The 21229-nt window shown below is 43.9% G+C and overlaps 1 protein-coding gene across 1 annotated transcript; it reads left to right on the top strand.

Moving 5' to 3' along the window:
• Positions 1-813: 813 nt before the first annotated feature.
• On the top strand, positions 814-11158 carry FGF23 (fibroblast growth factor 23). Its single transcript, XM_026502646.3, has 3 exons — positions 814-1418; positions 7290-7393; positions 8752-11158. Exons 1-3 carry the CDS (start codon positions 1022-1024, stop codon positions 9187-9189), a joined length of 939 nt encoding a protein of 312 aa, XP_026358431.3. The 5' UTR covers positions 814-1021; the 3' UTR covers positions 9190-11158.
• Positions 11159-21229: the final 10071 nt, after the last annotated feature.

The raw sequence follows: 21229 nt of genomic DNA, 5'->3' as shown, positions 1-21229 counted from the left end.
GCGACCTCCTTGAAGCAGAGATCACACCTCACTCTCTCTCTATCAACCACGATGTCCAGCCTGATGCCTGCATGCACTCAGTAAGCGGAAAATTGGGAGAGGAGCAGTCTCCTTGTGTGTATATTTTTCTGGTATGCATTGCAGTAGCTTGCTCCCCGTTGGACTGCAGGTACTGGCACTCTCACCCCACATCAAATGTAGGTTCCCAGAGGGCACACCTGTGAGCAGGGTCTGCAAGGAAGCGTCCAGTCCCAAGAGCCAGGCACCCTGGAGACACTAAGTGTGGGGACACCCTGACCTGCCCTCTCTGCCCCTGGGACCTTCCCAGGTTCTGATCCCCTGTGTTCAGCCACCAGCCTTCCCATCTTCATGAAGTCTCTGAATTAGTCTCCATGCTATTGGAGAGACCATAATACCAGTTTTGTTGCCTTTAGGCAGTCTGAACTAGGAAAACTGAGAAATCAAACCTCAAAATTTCATAAAGCAGTAGTGACCTCAAGGCCTGGTTTCCTTTCTTCCTATTTTGAAATCTTCCCAAGGTGGAAACTTTGGCTTTTGTACCTCTGTCTCCAGCTCGCATATCATCATGAAGAGGGATCTCAGAGGGTGCCCTCCACCCCATGGGGTCCTGTATTATTTTCTATACCTTCAAAACACCCACCTGGTGCTGTGCACCGAGAAAGCACCAGATACACAGTTGCTAATTGGAATTGAAAGGACGGAGAAAATCAAAATGAGTAGACTCAATGGGAGATTAATTGCACAGGAGTCTGTCAACTGCATGACTGAAGCTGGATTTTTTTTTTTTTTCAGAACTGCTGGCTGCCTTCACATTTCCTGGTGGAAGTGGGACAGGTCAACAGACAACCCAGAGTCGTAGATAACTTTTGCCCACACATCACTCACTTTTTGGAGCACTGGCCTGAAATTGAGGGGTGTGTTTGTGTCTGGACCGACGTGCCTTCCGTGAGCCTCAAAGGGCTCTGCGTTCTCTTCCAATGGGCTGGTTACAACACAGAGGATGTGGACAGTGGAGTTTTTCCTGTTTGATGTCACACGGCTACCCTTTAAAAGTCCAAGGGGAAAAAGGAGGGAATCCAGCCTAGGATCCTCAGGCCAGATACCCACAAAGAAGAGAAGAAAGAGGCCTGCGAGGCACAGCCAGGGAGTCAGGGAGGCAGTGTCAGGTTTCAAACTCCAGCCAGCCATTCAGAGCGCTGCGATGTCCGGGACCCGCCTTGGGCTCCTGGTCTCTGTCCTGTGCTGGGTAGTCAGAGCGTATCCCAACACCTCCCCGCTGCTCGGCTCCAGCTGGGGTGGCCTGACCCACCTGTACACAGCCAGCGCCAGGAACAGCTACCACCTGCAGATCCACAAGGACGGCCATGTGGATGGCACACCCCATCAGACCATCTACAGTGAGTAGGGGCTTCATTCAGGCTGGGAAGGATGGGGAGCTTCTCTGTCCACCCACCTCCAAGGGACCTGGGGAGGCCTTGGGCTAGACCAGAGTGCTAATCCAGCCTCCTAGCTTCTTGCCCAGAATCCACTTATTTGTGTGTGTGTGTGTGTGTGTGTGTGTGCGTGTGCATACGCCTGTGTGTTTAAACCTGGGGAAAAGATTCTGCCACCTCCCTAATTAGCATTTACTTGTTTCTCTCAACATGAAAATTTGTCTTAACTACAATCCATCTTCCCACACTAGCAGCCACCCTCACTTTGTCCTATCCAAAGAGTCCAAAAACGTACAAGGAAGTTGAGAGGGGAAAAGCCAGATAGGTCATTGACACTGATTTTGGCTCATAAACTTTGGACAAGGGTAACAATGGAGGTTATATAGAAGATTCCTGTATCAGACCAAGGATTGGAATAGATGAACTCAGGGGCTCTTTCCAACTCTGACAGTCTAATATTCTGGTCTTATAAAACTTCTCAGGAAAAATGTACTGAAGACAAGCTGTCCAGTATGTTGTCTTGATGAGTCTGACCAAGTACATGAACCATCCATGCATCCATCCACCCAACATGTTTACCGGTGGCTTCAGAGGTACCCAGTTTGTTATCAGTTGGTGATTCCTCTCTGTGGAGCTGAAATTTCCATTCAGTTGCAGATTGAGCTAGTTGGGAACTCCTTGGCAACATAAGGCCACTGGAATGATTGTAAAGATTAGGTCTGGAATGAGCTGGATCACAATCCATAGTTGGTCAATTGGCTACAATTCAAATGAGGGCCCTTTGCGTGCACCCACATAGGGGATTCTGGGGTGAGAAGGGGGATGAGTATTGAAAAAGACAAGGTCTTCTACTTTTGAAGAACGTGTCAAAATTACACTGAGGATACAGAAGAATGCAAGCTGATTCAATCTAGATCAAATGAAAGGAATGACAGTAATCAGAGTCTCTGTTTAATTATAGGACACTTCTTATGGGAATAATGATTTGCAATTATTGTTGTACTGAATTAATGGATAATTTTCTGTGGCCTTGCTGTGTGAAATCTAAGGTCCCTAAAGCTGTAGCAAGATCCATGCACATGCAAAGCCAGCCATGCACACCTCTTCAAGTGCTCAATGGAAGGTGACGGAAGATGAGAGGAGGGACCCAAGTTCTCTGCAAATACGAGGCAGGTTCCAGAACTCAAGGCAATATAGTAGGATTCAGGAGTCAACATTCTGGAAACGAATTTGGAGTCTAATGGCAAAAATCTGAACTAAATCTGGATACACTTGATGCATCCAAAGTGTTGCTCATTTTATTCAAGGGATGTTTAACAGAACCTCTCACTGAAAGGGTTCACAGACACATCCTCTGGAGCATGATGGAGACAGTGTGAGTCAGCTGTGGTGAGCTGTGTGTGGTGTCCGTGGTGCTCTGCCTACAAGCAGGCAGCCTGGGTTGTAGCACTTTTCCCTCAAATATCTACCAGCATCAGGCTCAGAGGAGGCACTCATACTAGTTGGGAGTGAATTAAAATGACTGAGAAGAAGCAAAATGAATGGAACTGATTTCAGATTTTCTTTATTAAATGTTTTTTTATTATATTATGTTAGTCACCATACAGTACATCCCTGGTTTCTGATGTAAAGTTCCATGATTCATTAGTTAACACCCAGTGCACCATGCAATACGTGCCCTCCTTACTACCCATCACCGGTCTATCCCATTCCCCCACCCCCCTCCCCTCTGAGGCCCTCAGTTTGTTTCTCAGGGTCCATAGTCTCTCATGTTTCATTCCCCCTTCTGATTACCCCCCCCGTTTCAGATTTTTTCGATAGAAATGATTTTGTTCTGCCAGATGTAGACAGTAGCTAAGCACTGTGTCTCTAGAAATTAACACAAACCTGTGGAAGGCAACTCAGCGGGAGTCAGGGTGGGAGGAGGGAAGACTTACTTGTCCTATTTTATATCACCCTTTATAATATTCAAATCAGTCATTGTGTGTATTACCCAAATAAACGTACACACAAAAAAGTTAGCAAAAAAGGAAAGAGGAAACACTGAGGCATGTGGACAAGTAGCACAAGTAATTCAGACTGGTGGAGGATTTGCTTTTACACTGATGGAAGAGGGTGTGTGGTGTTTTTTCCCTTCTAACTAATTATACATTTCTGGCGAAATCTGGTTCATTTGATCATTGTGTTTTAGTCAATTCTTGATTAATAGTTGAGTGCTCAACCCATCTTTGGGTTGTCGGTCGTTGTGAAATTACCTCCCTGTAAGATTCTATACCCTCCTTTGGGACTCACAGCACCGATGTCAGAGAGACTCTCTGACTCACCCTCCCACTCCCCACCATCCCCGCTTCACAGAAACAGCGGAAGAGATGCTAATTACCCGTAGTCAATACCACTTCTGAGTTCCTAATATTCTTCCTTCTTCCATTTTCCCTACTAGCACTTTCTTTACTTGAAGCTGAATTATCCTCAGGCTCTTTAATCTTGCAAAATATTATCTTTCTTTTGGGAAGCTCGAAGCACTTTACATCTACCATCTCGTTTATTATTTACCGGCTTGAGAATAGAACAGAGCCAATAATTTTCTAATTTTTTAAAAGATTTATTTATTTGAGAGAGAGAGAGAGAAAGAGAGAGAGATTATGGGGGGAGGGGCGGAAGAAGAGGGAAAGGGAGAGAATCCTCAAGCAGAGTCCCTGCTGAGCACGAATCCCAGGGTCCTGAGACCATGACCTGAGCTGAAATCAAGAGTTGGACACTCAACCAACTGAGCCAGATAATTTCCACTTTTTTAGCAGAGTGGAGGCAAGTGGCAATAGTAAAATTAGTAGCATTTAGAAAGTGCTTTTATTGTGGATAGAAATACATCCTCATTACATCCTCAAGATGACCAAACGAGGTAAATGAATCCACCACCTTTGAAAACAAAGGTTAAAGAACTATGCTGGCACGAGGTCACCTAGAGGACACCTTGACCCCAACCCCATGCTTCTTCCGGGATGGCATGCCAGTCCATTAAGCCCACCTGGCTGCAACAGCTTGTCGCTCCAGCAGCCAGTGTTGTGCCTTCCTTCTGCCAGATTCTGTCCCTAGAACATGCGTTGCCTGGGAAAACACGCCTTCCGCACAGGCAAAGGGAGGGCAGTCTGTCTCTTCCATTTCCTGCACTTTCTCGTTGGCTCCTGTTGGTTCGGTTCAAGGCTGTGTGTCATTTGTAGCAGCTGCTCACTCTTCCCCTCCAGGCTGTTTGCTCCTGGGACCGGCCCTGGAGCCCAGGAGCACACGTGGCTCACACACTGCCCACGTGGATCCCCCAAGCACGAGGCCCGGGTGGCTGCCGAAGTCTGGGCTTGGGCTTGTCATAAATGGCAGGCCATCCCATGCTACCTAACGCCTTTCATTCGCTCAATGTTTTTTGAAAAAGGTCACTTTTCCAAGCATGATTGCACTGGATTCTGATCGGAACCCTGTAAAGTTGGCAGCCCAGCTACTGTCATTCTCTTTACGCAGCTGAGGACCCTGAGGCTGGAATAACGACTTACCCAAGGCTACAGAGTTAGGAAGTGGCATAATTGGGACCAGAATCCAAGTCCCCTGGTTCCTGGCTCAGTGCCCCTTCCCTGACCTATGCAGAGGCAGCATGCCTTGGGGTTCTCACGGGTTGCAACATGTATCTTGGCACTTGATTTTGTCTCCTCAGGCTGAAGATGATTTTTGTTGGAGGTGAATTACTGGGTTGTGGGAAGAGGATGTTAGAGTCACTGTCCTGAGTTTGAATCCTGCTTTAGTTCCCTTTGCACATAAATTGGGATGCTGCTACCACCCATGTTAGTACTGATAAGATTAACAAGATCACAGCTGTTCTGAGAATTTAAAATATGCAAAGTACCAGAAGTGCAACCACTCTAGAAAACCCATGACTAAGTGTAATTTTTTTCCCAGTTAGACTGAAAATTCATCAGGACAGAAACTTATTTTTTACACATCCCTTTGTTTCTCTCGGCGCTCACAGAGTTAGCCATATATTTGAGACTCATAGGCAGACCTCATTATGGGGCAATTTAAATATCCTCTGCACCTCCTATACCCCACCCCATTTCCAGAAGCTTCCCTCAAGGCAAACCCTTAGCCAAACTTGGAAACAAATTAACATTTCTCCTTGGCCTTCTTGCTTTCTCTTCTTTCTGGGCTTGCTCCCACCCTCATTCTCTCTGTCCCACGTCATTCCAATTTCAGTCCATATGAAGCTCTACACTCAGCTAGTGTCTAGGTATCGTCTGCTATTCTCCTCAGAGGTCTCGGAGTCGAGCCCACACAGGCTAAAGGGGGGAGACCTAGGTGTAAGTCACCCCATGAGGCTCCCCCACTTCCTGGGCACATACGCTGGGCATTTTCAACCTCTCCATACTACATTTCTAAAATAGAAATTTAAACACCTGGGGCGCCTGGGTAGCGCAGTCGTTAAGTGTCTGCCTTCGGCTCAGGGCGTGATCCCGGCGTTCCAGGATTGAGTCCCACATCGGGCTCCTCTGCTGGGAGCCTGCTTCTTCCTCTCCCTCTCCCCTGCTGTGTTCCCTCTCTCACTGGCTGTCTCTCTGTCACATAAATAAAATAAAATCTTTAAAAAAAAAAAAAAGAAAGAAATTTGAACACCTGCCAGAGGGCTGTGAGGCCAAAGGAGATGCACAGGGAAATTCTGTGGTAAGCAAACGCAAGTGACTCCAAAGACTTAAAGAAATGCTTTTTAGCAGAAAATGTCAGGTAATTAAGCAGCATTTGGGGTGGAACTCTTGCTGAATGATACTCTTGCCACAAAACAGAAAGCTTTAGACTTTAGTCCTTGGTACAATGCACTGTAGCTGTTAAAATTGCAAGTCCCCATGAGGGCGGGTAGTTATCAGTCATTTAAAGTGTAGGTAGTACGTGTGGGTTTTAGGCCCTTGTTGGAGACTGGTTGTTGAGTGGGGACGCTGAAAGACCATGAGCGACTGCACTGGAGGGGACACCACCAAGCAAGAAAAGGACAAAGAGCAGCAATGAAGATCCAAGAAGAAGTTCTGTGCATCCATTGTATCTATTCAACACAGAAAAATAAACCCTCTGGTCCTAAGTAGCTCACTCGGGCAGGACTAGATAATGCAAACTTAGTGAAGGCCAGGTGAGTGAAATGCACGCTGTAATGAAGGTCAGGGCATTAGTTCTGATTAGAGGGTTAAGGAAAGTCTTCATACAAAGTGACATCTAGCCTGGACTGGAAGGATGAGAGACTTCAATAAGGAGCAATGCAAGGGGAAGGTCAATTCTAACAGAGTTCTTGATACATAATGGGTGTTGGGTGATGGATCACTGACCACCGTACAGATACCTGGGTAGGGCATCGGGCGCTATATGCAAGCTGGACCCTTGAAGGACATCTCAGTGTAGATTTAAAAATTGCAAAGGCCCAGAAGGCTTGCAAGAATGTGATGACCACCACAAACCTTAAGAGGTATTAGCCAGGCAACAGGGGAAGTAAAGGCAGTGCAGGCAGAGAGGGAACACGTGTCCAGCACAGGAGACGGAATGCTGGGAGTTCAGAGTGCTGCGTACAGACAAGAGGAGAGAGTAGGAGGCAAATGGGGGACGGGGTCAGGGGTGGGAGTTTGGAGGGGAGAATCAGAAGAAATGAAGCTGAACAAGTAAGTAGAACAAGTAAGTAAGTAGAAGATGAAGTGAAATCATCAGCGCCCTTAAAATCAATCTAGGGAGGTTTCAAAAAGGTGGGTTTTCGGGAAGCGCCCAAACGCAGGAGCTGGATGTGCAGCCAGTTTTTGACCTGGGTGGTTTTCTCCGTAGGTGCCCTGATGATCAGGTCAGAGGATGCCGGCTTTGTGGTGATAACAGGTGTGATGAGTAGGCGATACCTCTGTATGGACCTCAGAGGCAACATCTTTGGATCCGTGAGTTTCTTTTTTGTGCCGGTCCCATTTAAAGATAGTTCATTTCTTCGCCAGAGCATAAAATCTTAATAAAGATTCCCCTGGCAGTGCTTGGTGCTGTTTTCACTGAGTGATTCGGTCAATCTAAGTAGTAGAGGCTCAGGTTTACACAGCTGGGGCTTGAACCCATGTCGTCTGGTTCTGGAGCCCAGGCTCTCAGCCTCTAGCCTGCCTGCCTCTGGGCACCCATTTGTGTATCTACACAGCAGCTTTAGTGAGAAGCCATCAGTGTCTTCTGGATTCTTTTACTAGACCGTCTTGACCTTGGGCAGGTCCCCTTACTTCTCTCCACTTCACTTTCCTCACCTGGCTCTCCCTCCAGTTAAGGATTTCTCATGAATGATCTCTGCCCTAGCTGTGGTCGTTGGTCATTCAGGCTGGTAAGCAAAGGATGTCCCAGACCACAGGTTGCAGGCATATGCCAAAGGATTTTGAGATCATACAGTGGTAGGACTGCTCATCTCAGGAGCCTCTTACCCCAGACAGACCCACCAGAAATACCATGACAGCAGTGACTCCCTGCTTGGCCTGCTGCTGTGTCCCAGCACCGACAACAGTATCCGGCCACAAGCAGGCAACTCTCCATGGAACAAACGTAGGCATTAAATTAAAATATCTATTGACTGCATTTAGGCATATAGATATTCCTCATCTGTAAAAACACTCCGTGGAGTTCGAGGATTAACTGAAACAACGTGTGAAGGTCCTAGTACTGGATAAAACCCAGTACTAGTTAGTGGCAGAGTGAGGGCTCAAACCTAGTCAGTCATCTGTTGCTGGAGTTCCCGGCAATAAATCCCAAACGGTATTATCTCTGAGTGTGAGTACCCTCATTTATGTCTGACCCTACAAACCCCATCTCCCCACCACCACCACCACCCTTTCTCCAGGCAAGGAGACAGACCCAAGCCAACTTTCAGCCAAAGGCAGAGACGGGAAGGACCGGGTTGCGCTGAAGTTAGCCCTCCCTCCAGAAACTGGATACAAGTGCTGCCTGCCTGGCCAGCCTAGCCGAGCCAGCCCCTAAAGGGCAGGCGGGGGGCTCCAGGCAAGGGGCTTTGGGGGCCGGCCGGCTGCTCCCTGCAAGTCCCAACCCCGCTAACTACTTGGGCAACTTGGAGAGCGCTGGTCAGATCACTCCCCCAAGAAGGGAGCCAGGGGTTAGGGACGACCCCCTGATAGAGTCCAGGAGGGCGAAGCCAGGTCCAGCACCGCCCACCCCACCCCCACCCCCACCTCGGAGGGGCTGGCGGGGGTCCGGGGACGGGGCACGGGGCCAGGGGTCGGCAGAGCGCTCACCCCACCGCTCTCCCTTTCAGCACCTCTTCAGCCCGGAGAGCTGCAGGTTCCGACAGCGGACGCTGGAAAACGGCTACGACGTGTACCACTCCCCGCAGCACCGCTTCCTCGTCAGCCTGGGCCAGGCCAAGAGGACCTTCCTGCCAGGGACCAACCCGCCGCCCTACTCCCAGTTCCTGTCCCGGAGGAACGAGATCCCCCTCATCCACTTCAACACCCCCAGGCCAAGGCGGCACACGCGCAGCGCCGAGGACACGGAGCGCGACCCACTGAACGTGCTGAAGCCCAGGCCCCGCATGACCCCCGCCCCGGCCTCCTGCTCCCAGGAGCTCCCTAGCGCCGAGGACAACAGTGTGGTGGCCAGCGACCCGTTAGGGGTACTCAGAGGCAACCGGGTGAACGCGCACGCCGGGGGGATGGGCGTGGACAGGTGCCGCCCCTTCCCCAAGTTCATCTAGGGAAACCAAAAAGGAATCCTTCCCCAGCAGTCTATACTGTCTTCAGGGGTACCTGCGACCTCCACAGTCCAGGGAAAGGGAAGGTGGGGGTGAAGGGGGCAGTTAGTGGCTTCTCCCCATCCACCAGGAGGTCCCCCGAGAATGTACCTCTGAGGCCTGAGTCATGGCATTTCCACCGCCTTCCCTGTCCCACCTATACCACCTTCTGAACTTTGAAGCCCAGAAAGATAAACTAGAAGTTTCGCCTTCATTAAGAAGAGAGGGATTCCCTCCTCGACCTCCCATCCCCCAACCACCCCAAGCAGTTTCTCTTTCCCATGCCTCTCTTCTTCATCAGTCTAGCATTAAAAACCTAGCAATGGCTTAGCGAGTTCACCAGTTTGAAGGTGAAGGGAAGAGCCAACACCAGTAGCGTCCACTGCTCCTTACGCTTTTGTCACCTGCCTGGACCCTGTCGGCATTTGAGTCGGCAACCTTGACTGGGGCATTAATAGCTGACCTAGGCAAACTGATAAAAGTCCTAATCTCAAGGCTTTGCTCTTCCTTGAGCATCTCCGGAGAAGAGCTGTCAGAAAGATTGGTAGTAGTTCGGTCCAAACAGAACTAGAATGCTCAGACAACTGAGGCTAGAAATCAAACTAGAAAATTCAACCGCCCTGTGGGGTGGACCGCCCTTGCCATGCTCTCTCCCTTTCTACGCAGCCAGAGCCGGAGGGCTGAGAATGAGCCTGCCTGTTCCCAAGCGGTCCATGACATAACCTTGTCTACGGGCCCCACCTCGGGCTTTAGTGAATTTGGCTGGAGGAAGAGCTTTGGCATCGGCTCATGAAAATCTCCTCTGCTAGGAGATGGAAATAAAATTTTAAAAATGGAAATAAATTCAAATGCCCCTTGGGGGCATCTGATGAAGCCTACTTCCGGGCTGAGTAGTACCGCATTCAGGATGAATTACGAAACTGTCACAGGGAGGGAGTCTTGAGACAATGCGACTGCTCTGGGTTCAGTTTTCTGTGGACTGGCAGATTGTGTCCTTCTGTCTAAGTGAAGTGGCATCAAGGACTCAGGGGAAAAGAAGTCCAATAATCAGGGACCAAAGTGTAGGAACTACCCAAAGACAATGCTGTCAGCTCTTTACTACGCTCTCCTCACTGCTCAGTAGCACTGGCTACAGAGACAGTTCATCACTCCTGGGCTGACATGTCTGGGTCTTTGTCCACCGGCAAATTCTGGGGGCATTTCATGAAGACAGTTTGGGGTCCCAGGAAAACCAAACCTCACTTACCAAACAGCTGAGGCACCAGCCAGGTGGGCCTGACGCTCAGCCTCCCTCTACCTAGCCTTACCACCTGACTTGGAGTCTTTCTCCAAGGGCCTCCCATGTTCCTACCTCTGTTTAGATGGCCACCCACAGAGCAGAATGCTAGCAAGCAAAGCAGATTTAAACAACAGCTTCTTTGCATCACCTTGTTTTTTCCTACTGCCATCATGCACCCAGCCTTAGAAACCGACCCGTTCTTTTTACTGACGAAACATTGGGCAACTGTTTTCACCTGATGGTTTTAAGCTGAACTTGAAGGACTGGTTCCTATTCTGAAACACTAAAATTATGTATACTACTATACAGCAGTGCGTGGCAAATATTTTCTCCATAGTTTTCATTTCCCATTGGAGATACTATACTGTTTAAAAGCTTTTGGAAGCTCCCCCATTCTGATAACTAGATGTAAAATCCTAAAAGGACTTTGGCAGTAAACTAGTTGTAATCTTATAAACTCAATACCATTTATTCTTTCTTTGGCAGAGCCGGGGTAGTCCCCATAATTTCCTACATTCCTTAGCATGTGGCAATATTTATTTATTTATTTGGAAAATTTGCTTATCGCTCAATATTTATAGATATTTATAAAAGTGTAACCCCACTTTTTTTCTTTCTTCTGTTTAAAAGAAAAATAAAATTTATCTCAGCTTCCCTTGCTTTTCCCTTCTGTATTCCTACATGAAAGCATGTCAGAGTATAATAACGAAAGGGATTATGGGAGGGCAGCATTGTGAGAATCCAGAGCCAGCAAAATTGCATTGAAAAAGAGTATCAGAATTTTAAAACACTCAGTCTTTGCCATTCATAAATGGACTTGGCAATTTTGATTAATTCAGACAGAATGACTGAAAATAAGGACAATTTTTTAATCGACACTGAATTTCTGATCACTCCAGCTCAAAAGGGTTTTCTTTAAGGAGAGAATTTTGTATTTGGAAAATACCCACAGAGGTAACCACATCAATATCCCAGTGAACAGTATAACAAAAATCAGATGGGACCAACAGAAAAATGACAGACTAAATCCAATCAGATCAATAATTATATTGTACGTAAATGAAACACTACAACCAAAGGCAGGAGTGGTTAGACTGGAAAACCAGGGATGTACTGTATGGTGACTAACATAATATAATAAAAAAATATTATCGTAAAATATATAAATAAATAAATAAATAAATAAATAAATAAATAAACAAATAAATAAATAAATAAAACTACCCAACCACATGCTACTGAGTCTCACCGGGCTGCGCAGAGGGGAGCTGTCATAGGTCTGCATGTGCATTCCCTGCAGGTCTCCAGCCAAGGGCTGCGCTGCACATGCACGGGGGAACATTCCGCAAGGCCCTGCAAAGACCTTCTGCTACAGAACTGGGAGATGAGCAGGCAGTGATACCAGAGGCCATAAAATGCCAAGAAATACCAGAAGCCCAAGTAGGCCAGGGTGAAGGGGCTCACTGAGCACATCAGCATTTAACTGAGACATAGAAAGTCCACAATCTTAGAAGGAATGGGCCACAGAGGAAAGGATACACCCCAAAAATAAATTTAAACTGAAATAGACCTGCCGTAACAGAGAATCACACCATGCCTGACAAGGGCACAATGCTTGGCCGTTAATTTAACTGTCTTTCAGAACAAACTAGATGCCATTTAAAGAGAGATGACACAAACCAGACTCCACACATGGTATCATCCACACTCTGTGAGAAATAGGGGAAAATGGCCCAGAGTCAAGAGAAAATGCAATCCCTAGAAACCTAACCAGATGTTGTAATTAGCAGGCAAGAACTTTAAAGCAGCTATTATAAACACGTGTAAGGGTTTTCAAGGAAAGTATGACAACAAAGAATAAACAGATCAGTAATCTCAGGAAATGTTTTAAAAATCTAGACTTGAAAAAGAACAATGACTGAAAAGAAAAATCAAATGGGGTTAACAGCAGATTAGAGATGAAAGAATAAATAAATACCCATTTAATATTAAAAAACAGAAGGGGGAATGAAGCATGAGAGACTATGGACTCTGAGAAACAAACTGAGGGCTTCAGAGGGGAGGGCGGTGGGGGAATGGGATAGACCGGTGATGGGTAGTAAGGAGGGCACATATTGCATGGTGTGCTGGGTGTTATACGCAACTAATGAATCATGGAACTTTACATCAAAAACTAGGGATGTACTGTATGGTGACTAACATAATATAATTAAAAAAATATTATTTAAAAAAATTAGTATAAATTACCTATTCTGAACAACATGGGAAAAAATGTTTTAAAACATGACCAGAGTCTCTCTTCATAATAGGAAACAAACTGAGGCCTGCTGGAGGGGAGGTGGGTGGGGGATCGGGTAACCGGATGACAGGCATTAAGGAGGGCACGTGATGTAATGAGCACTGGGTATTATGTAAGACTGATGAATCACTGACCTCTACCTCTGAAACTACTAATACACTATATGTTCATTAATTAGATTTAAATTTTAAAAACAGGGGAAAAAATAAAATTTTTTTTAAATTAAAAAAATTAAAAATGACCAGAATCTCAGCGATCTGTGGGATAGTATCAAACTGTCCAAAATATGTGTAAGTATAATCCTAGGATAGGAGCAGAAAAAGTTGAGGAATAAGAAATACTTGAAGATACAATGGTTGAGATTTTCCCCAAACTGGTGAAAAACTAATGTACTGATAAAAGTAAGAAGCTCGGCAAGATAAACACAAAGAGAACCACTCTTGGGTATATCACAGTCAAACTGCTGAAAGACAAAGATAAAATATTGAAAGCTGGGGTAGAAATTTGACTTTACAAACTGGTGAACAACTCTAAGTACATATATGTATATGCATATATGTGTATATGGTATACCACTTTCCCTTGGTTTCTTCACCACTTAAAGCAAAAATTACAGTGCTGTACTGTGAGGTTTATAATATAGGAAGGTGAATACATACGGCAAAATTATCACACTGAATGGGAAGGGTAAACAAAACAAAATGGTTGCAACATGGTAACACTATATGTGAAAATCACACAATATGACCTCTACGTGGTAAGTTGAGAATATTGCATACTGTGACTCCTAAAGTCACACCACCACCACAACAGCAACAGTAATAATGCAAACAAGTATTGGCAAAAAGCCAACAGAAATATTAAAAATGATAATTGAAAAACAATACTCAAGGCAAGAAAGGAAGAACAGTAGAACAAAAATCAGATGGGACCAATAGAAAAATGACAAGACTAAACCCAATCAGATCAATAATTATATCATATATAAATGAAACACTACAACCAAAGGCAGGAGTGGTTAGACTGGATTAAATAAAAATACGCAACCATACGTTGTCTATAAGAGATGCACTTGTAAGAAATGGATGGAGAGGTACTGTAGGAGTTTGCTAGGGCTGACATATGAAATATCAGATCGGGGTGGCTTAAACAACAGAAATTTATTTTCTCAGAGTCCTGGAGTACAGAAATCCAAAACCAAGATGCCAGCAGGACCTCTCACTTCGGCTTAGAGCTGGCTGACTTCTCGTCCACACACGGTCCTCTCTCTGTGCACGGGCATCTCTCGGTGTCTCCACATTTCCTCTTCATTTAAGGACTCTGGTCAGACTGGATTAGGGCCCATCTTATTGGCCTCGTTTTAACTTAACTGCCTCTTTTAAAGGCCCTATCTCCAAATATACTCACATTCTGAATTAGTGGGGACTAGAGCTTCAACGAATGAGTTTGGGGAGGAAGGAAGAGGGCATGATACAGTCCATAATAGATATATATGGTAAAAAGCAGTAAGCATAAGAAAGATCTGCTTGCTACATTAATAGCATATAAAATAGACTTCAAGTTAAGGAATATTGTCATAGGTAAAAGAGGACCATTTTACAATGACAAAAGGGCCAATTCATAAGGAAGATATAAAAATCAAATGTTTAGGTCTGTAAAAACAGAGCAAGGAAACACATAAAGCAAAACTAACAAAACCAAAGGGGGAAACAGACAAGTACAATCGTAGTTGGAAATGTGAAGGACTGAGTAAGCAGGGAGGCAAAGAAAGCAGGAAGGACAGGGATGCCTGGGTGGTTCAGTCGGTCAAGCGTCTGCCTTTGGCTCAGGTTATGATCCCAGGGTCCTGGGATCAAGCCCCACGTTGGGCTCCCTGCTCAGTGGGGAATCTGCTTCTCCCTCTCCCTCTGCTGCTTCCCCTGCTTGTGTTCTCTGTCAAATAAATATTTTTTTAAAAAAATAAATCAATAAATATAGAAATATCTGAGCAACACTATTAATGAACTTCATACAATTTACATTTTTAGGACACTAAACCCAACGACTATAGAATATACACTCTTTCCAGGCCCAGGTACATACGGAATGTCCATCAAGCTAGATCATATGCTGAGCAAAAATTCAACATCTTACAGAAAAAAAAAATCAATGATTGAGTAAATAAATAAATGAGGGAAAAGAGTCCAATCTCTCAAGCAGAATTCCAAAAAAATTATGTGGCTACTCTGTCTTCAAGGAGGGGAACATTAATCCCCACTGTGCTCACTGACTTTCTCCCAAAGGGCGCAGTACAGAAAAGGGGAAAAAAGAACCACTGACCATGGAGAAAGCTCACAGACACTAGCTCCACCAGGTGATCGAGGTCAACATCAAAATCAACAGCAGTAATCAAATGAAGTAAGTCATGTTCATAGCACGTACTCTTGGTATGTGATGAAAATGGTACTTTGCCTGTGTTCTTCTCCCAAGAAATTATAACCCAACTCTAATCAGGAGAAAAACATTAAATTCCCACAGAGAGGGATCTGACAAAACCTCCAACCAATGTCCCTCAAAACTACCGAGGTGATCGAAAAACAAAGTCTGACAAACTGTCACAGCTAAGAGGGGCCTGAGGAGACCTAACAATTAAATGTAATATGATGAAAACGGGATTGGGAACAGAAAAGGATATTAGGGAAAAACTAAGGAAATCTGAATAAACGGTGTGCTTTAGTTAATAATAATGCATCGACGGTGATTCATTAATTGTAACAAACGCACTATGAGAGCGAATGGTAGCAACCACCGAGGAAACTAAGCTCAGGGTATATGGAAACTCTTGGCACTACCTTCTCAACTTTTCTGTAAACCTAAAGGCTTTTCTAAAAATAAAGGCTATCAAAAAATGTATATGGAAATACAAAGGGTGCAACATCCAAAGAAAATGAATATAGGGAAGCCAAAAATAGACCTACATTTACATGGTCAACTGATTTTTGGCAAAGGAACCAAAGCAATTCAGGAAGAAAGGAAAAGTCTTCTCCAATGCTGATGGAATAACTGGATATTCGTGTGAAAAACCACAAACCTCAACCCCTTACCCAAAAATTAATTCCAGATAGAACAAAGACCAAAATGTAAAAGGTAAAACTATAAAACTTCTAAAACAAAACAAAAGATCTCCATAATCCAGGGTTAGGCAGCGATTTCTTAGAATACAGGAAGCAATAGCCATAAAACACACACAATGGTAAATCAGTCATGAAAATTCACCACCACTCAATAAAAACACCATTTAGAAAAGTCATATTATCTGACAAGTATAAAAACTGGAATATTGGGGTGCCTGAGTGGCTCAGTTGGTTAACTGTCTGCCTTTGGTCAGGTCATGATCTCGGGGTCCTGGGATCAAGCCCTGCGTCGGGCTCCCTGCTCAGTGGGGAGTCTGCCTCTCCTTCTCCCTCTGTGATCTCTCTCACTTTCGCTCTCTCAAATAAATAAAATCTTTTAAAAAAATAAAAACTGGAATATTATGAATGCATAAAAGTGTGTATGTGCTTACACATGCACACAGATAGCTGACAAAGAACTCGTATCTCAATAATATATGAAGAATTCAAACTCAAAATTAAGAGGACAAATTTTTTTTTGCAAAGGAAGCTACATAAATAGACAATATGCATGTGATAAAGTGCTCCATATCATTAGTGAACAAGAAAGTGAAAAATTACGACCTCTGCAAGATACTACTACATATCCACCATCATGGCTAAAACAAGACTGAGGATATCACAAGTTGGTGAGAATGTGCATCACCCAGAGCTCCCATACTTCATTGGTGGGCATAAAATGATACGACCACCCTGGAGAAAGGTTGGACAAATTTTTCATAGACTAAGCACACCAGCAATTGCACTCCTAGGTGGTTATCCAAGAGGAATGAAAACATATGTCCACAAAAGACTTGTAAAAAAAAAAAAAAGTATTCTTAGCAGCATTTTCATAATAGCCCCCAAGCTGGAAATGGTCCATGTGCTCAACAACAGAATAGACTGTGGTACATTCCCACACTGGAATTCAATGCAGTAATAACAAGGAAGACCAAGGGACGCCTGGGTGGCTCAGCTGATTAAGCGTCTGCCTTCGGCTCAGCTCATGATCCCAGGAGAATCGGGCTCCTTGCTCAGCGGAGAGTCGGCTTCTCCCTCTCCCTCTGCCTCTCCCTCTGCCTGCCACTCTCGCTCACTCTCTGACAAATAAATAAATAATCTTTAAAAACAAACAAACAAGGAAGACCGAGATTAGCAATGAGCACACCTGGGCATCCAGAGCTTGGTTTCTAAACACTATTTCCACTAAAAGGAAGGAGGGTTTTGGAGAAAAAGCAGATTCCCAGGACTGGGACTGGGAAAGAATAATCTGCATCGGGAGCACCTTGCTATGCCAGAAAGTAAAGCAGTGCTTAGAGAACCATGGGAAGAAATCAACAGAGCACAAGAAACATCTTGAAAGGGCCCCCACAGGACAAATTTGGGACAATCTGAGCACAATAGAACAGTAGTACTGGATTCTGAGTCACTGAATACCCCTGAGTTCACAGTGCTATAAATAAATAGGTAGGGAAGAAGGAAACGTTCTCACTGTAGAATACCGACTAATAAATACGGAAACAAAAACAGAGTTAGAAAATAATCAGTGGAGACTAAGAGAGAGGGCAGAAATGCAACAAGGAACCACATAAATAGCAACTTCGTGGCAGACAGACTAGGAGATACATCATGGACTTCATGATGAGACAGACTCACGAAGGACACATCCTTTCTAGGGTAATTTGGACAAAAACATAACCTGAATCTAATAATAATGAGAAGCATCAGGAAAAAACAGTAAGTATATATATAATTTTTTTTTTTTAATAACAAGGTCAAGAAAGACAGAGAGGCTAAGAAACGATTCCCCATTAGAGCAGAAGGAAGAGACCTGACAGTTAAATGCAGCATGTGGTCGTAGGCTGGATGCTGGACTAGGGAAAAATTAGCCATAAGGAACATCAATGGAATAATTGGAAACATTTAGATATGGTCTGTGGATTAGATAATAGATTGTATCAATATCAAACTCTCTGATTTTGGTATTTATTCTGTGGCTTCTTATGAGAACATCTTTGCTCTTAGGAAACACACAAAGAGCACGACATCTCCACCTTACTCTCAGGTTTCAGGGGGAAAACACACACACACAGAGTGAATGACAAAGCGAATTTGATGAAAGGTAAGCAACTCGGGAATTTTGGTAAAGGATATATGGGAAGCCCTTGTATTATTCTTGCCACTTATCTGTAGGTTTGACCCATTAAGCCAAAAGGTTAGGAAACACACACACACATACATACATTACTAGAACTATTCTCCATTTAGGGTGAGCAAACAGCAGCTCAGGGGTATTGTATTAAGAGACCTGTTGAGGCACAAAACTACTACGAGCCAGGCCTAGAACTTGCCAAACACAGGTCTTCTGACCACAAATCTTTCCTGGGTCACTGACTGCTCCCATCAGACAATGATCAATCAACAAACACTCTCCATAATCCTTATTGTAGGCCACAGGGCCACCCCACCTCCCCATCCCCTGAGCCCTTCTCTGCTACCACTCTCCCAACTCCCACTGCAGGTCAAACATGCAAAACAAGATCCCTCCCTCAGGGTTCTGCATTCTCTTGGCTCCCTGCCTGGGTTGCTCTTCTCCCAGAGATCAGCAGAGCTTACTCCCACCCTTCAGAACTCTGAGAACACCTTAGAAAGCACTCTTGCACTTACCCTAAATAAAGCGGCATCCTCCCTCCTGTCTCAATTCCCCTTACCTTGCTCCATTTCTTTCTCCCACTGACCACACTCTGACATGTTACGTCTTTATCTGTCTTCCTTGACAGACTTCAGGTTCCACAAGGATGGAGACTTGGACTATTTTTTTGTTCATTGCTATATGTTTGCAGCTCTTATAATAGTTCTAATAGTTCTAATAATAGCCTGACATGTGGGTGCCATGCTTGGAAAGTATGTATTGAGTGACCAGATAAATTAACAAATGCATGGGATTCCAAATAAATTTGCAACTGAATTTTTCTGTAAACTGATTCTAAAATGTATATGGAAGACTAAAGGAGCACAAAATTAGCTAGGACAACTATAAAAATGAAACAGGAAAAATGGCACAAAAGTAGCCACATAGATCAATGCAACGGAATGGAGTCCAGAAATCAACCCACATATATACGGTCAATTAATCTACAACAAAGGAGGCAAGAACATGCCACAGGAAAAAGACAGTGTCTTCGACAAATGGTGCTGGGAAAACTGCACAGCTACATGCAAAGGAAGGAAACTGCTTTCTTACACCACACACAGAAACAAACCCGAAATGGACTGAAGACCTCAAGTGAGACCTGAAGCCATAGAACTCCTAGAAGAAAATATAGGCAGTATTTTCTTTGACATCAGCCATAGAAACATTTTTCTAGATAGGCCTCCTCAGGCAAGAGAAACAAAAGAAAAATTAAACTACGGGGATATAGCAAAATAAAAAGTTTTTGCAAAGCAAAGAAACCATCAACAGAATGATAAGGCAACCTACCGAGTGGGAGAAGATATCTGCAAATGATATATCTGATAAGGGGTGAATATCTAAGATATAAAGAACTTATACAACCGGACACCAAAAAAATAAATAATCCAATTAAAAATTGGGCAGAAAACCTCAATAGATGTTTTTCCAAAGAAGACATACAAATGGCCAACAGACACATGAAAAGATGTTCAGCATCGCTAATCATTAGGAAAATACAAATCAAAATCACGATGAGGTATCACACCTGTGAGAATGGCTAAAATAAAAAAACACAGAAAACAACAAGTGTTAGTAAGGATATAGAGAAAAAGGAACCTCTGTGCATTGTTGGTAGGGATGCAAACTGATGCAGCCACTGTGGAAAACAATTTGGAGCTTCCTCAAAAAATGAAAAGTAGAATTACCATATGATCCAGTAATTCCACTACTGGGTATTTACCCAAAGAATATGAAAACACTAAATCAAAAAGATATATGCACCCCTATGTTTACTGCAGCATTATTTACAATAGCCAAGACATGGAAGCAGCCCAGGTGTCCATCGACAGATGAATGGATAAGAAGATGCTGTATATATATACACAATGGAATACTACTCAGCCATAGAAAAAGAGATCTTGCCATTTGCAACAACATGGATGGACCTAGAGGGTATAATGCTAAGTGAACTAAGTCAGACAAAGACAAATACCATATGATTTCACTCATATGTGAAATTCAAGAAACAAAACAAATGAACAAAGAAAAAAGAGACAAACAAAAAAACAGACTCTTAAGTATAGAGAACAAACAGATGGTTACCAGAGGGGAGGTGGGTGGGGGGATGGGGGAAATAGGTAAAGGGGATTATGAGTACACTTATCATGCTGAACACTGAGTAACTGTTGAATCACTATACTGTATACCTGAAACTAATAAAATACTATTATACTTCCATTTAAAAAAAAAAGAAAAAAGAAAATGAAACAAGAGGAGTTATGTACTCTACAGGATACCCAGTTACAAAGCTACAACTAAGTATGATACTGTTATGGGAATACATAGCTCACTAAAACAGAACCAAGCCCACCCACTCCAGCAAATATGGGCCCATGGAGGTATGAAGAGAGTAGAATCACAAATCAGTTGGAGAGACTCCTAATAATGACATTGGGGTAACTTTTTTACCACAAGGAAAAAATAAACAAAATTGAATTCTGATTGTATACCATACAAAAATAATCTCCAGATAATCTAAAGATCTAGCATTCAAAAAATAGTTTAAAAATATAAGAAAGTAGGAAGCCATTTTATGACCTCCTAGTAGGACATGATGATGGACACAATACAATGATCTGACTTAACAACAAAAAACATTTATATGGAAAAAATGCTTAATAAACATCATGTAAAAAGGCAAAACAAACTGGAAGATATTTGCAATGTTACCTCTGCAGCTCACTAAGGAAAAGCCAGAGTCCAACAGCAAAGAAGGCAAAGAGCACATACCAGTGATTCACCAGTGAGGGGATCCTGTCAATACACATGAGACAAATGCCCAGACTCGTCAGGAATCACGTACAAGCTCATGAAAACAATGACATTACACTTTTCACTCATCAGGTTCACATAATGTCATCAGACAGCATCAAGTGTTGACAGAAATGTAAAAATAGGAACTTTAGAATATTGCTAGTGAGACCGAAAACCAGGCCGGCGACTTTGAAAATCCATTTGACTCTTGTCAAACTGGAGATGCACATTTTTTATGCCACGCTACCAAGAGAGATACAGAAGGCTGTTCCCTGAATATACCCAAATGTCTACTACAGGAGACCAAA

The sequence above is a fragment of the Ursus arctos genome, unplaced genomic scaffold (genome assembly GCF_023065955.2).
Source record: "Ursus arctos isolate Adak ecotype North America unplaced genomic scaffold, UrsArc2.0 scaffold_26, whole genome shotgun sequence".
Taxonomy (NCBI): Eukaryota; Metazoa; Chordata; class Mammalia; order Carnivora; family Ursidae; genus Ursus; species Ursus arctos.
Note: the sequence above shows the minus strand (reverse complement) of the source record. Positions and strands in the feature narration are given on the sequence as shown.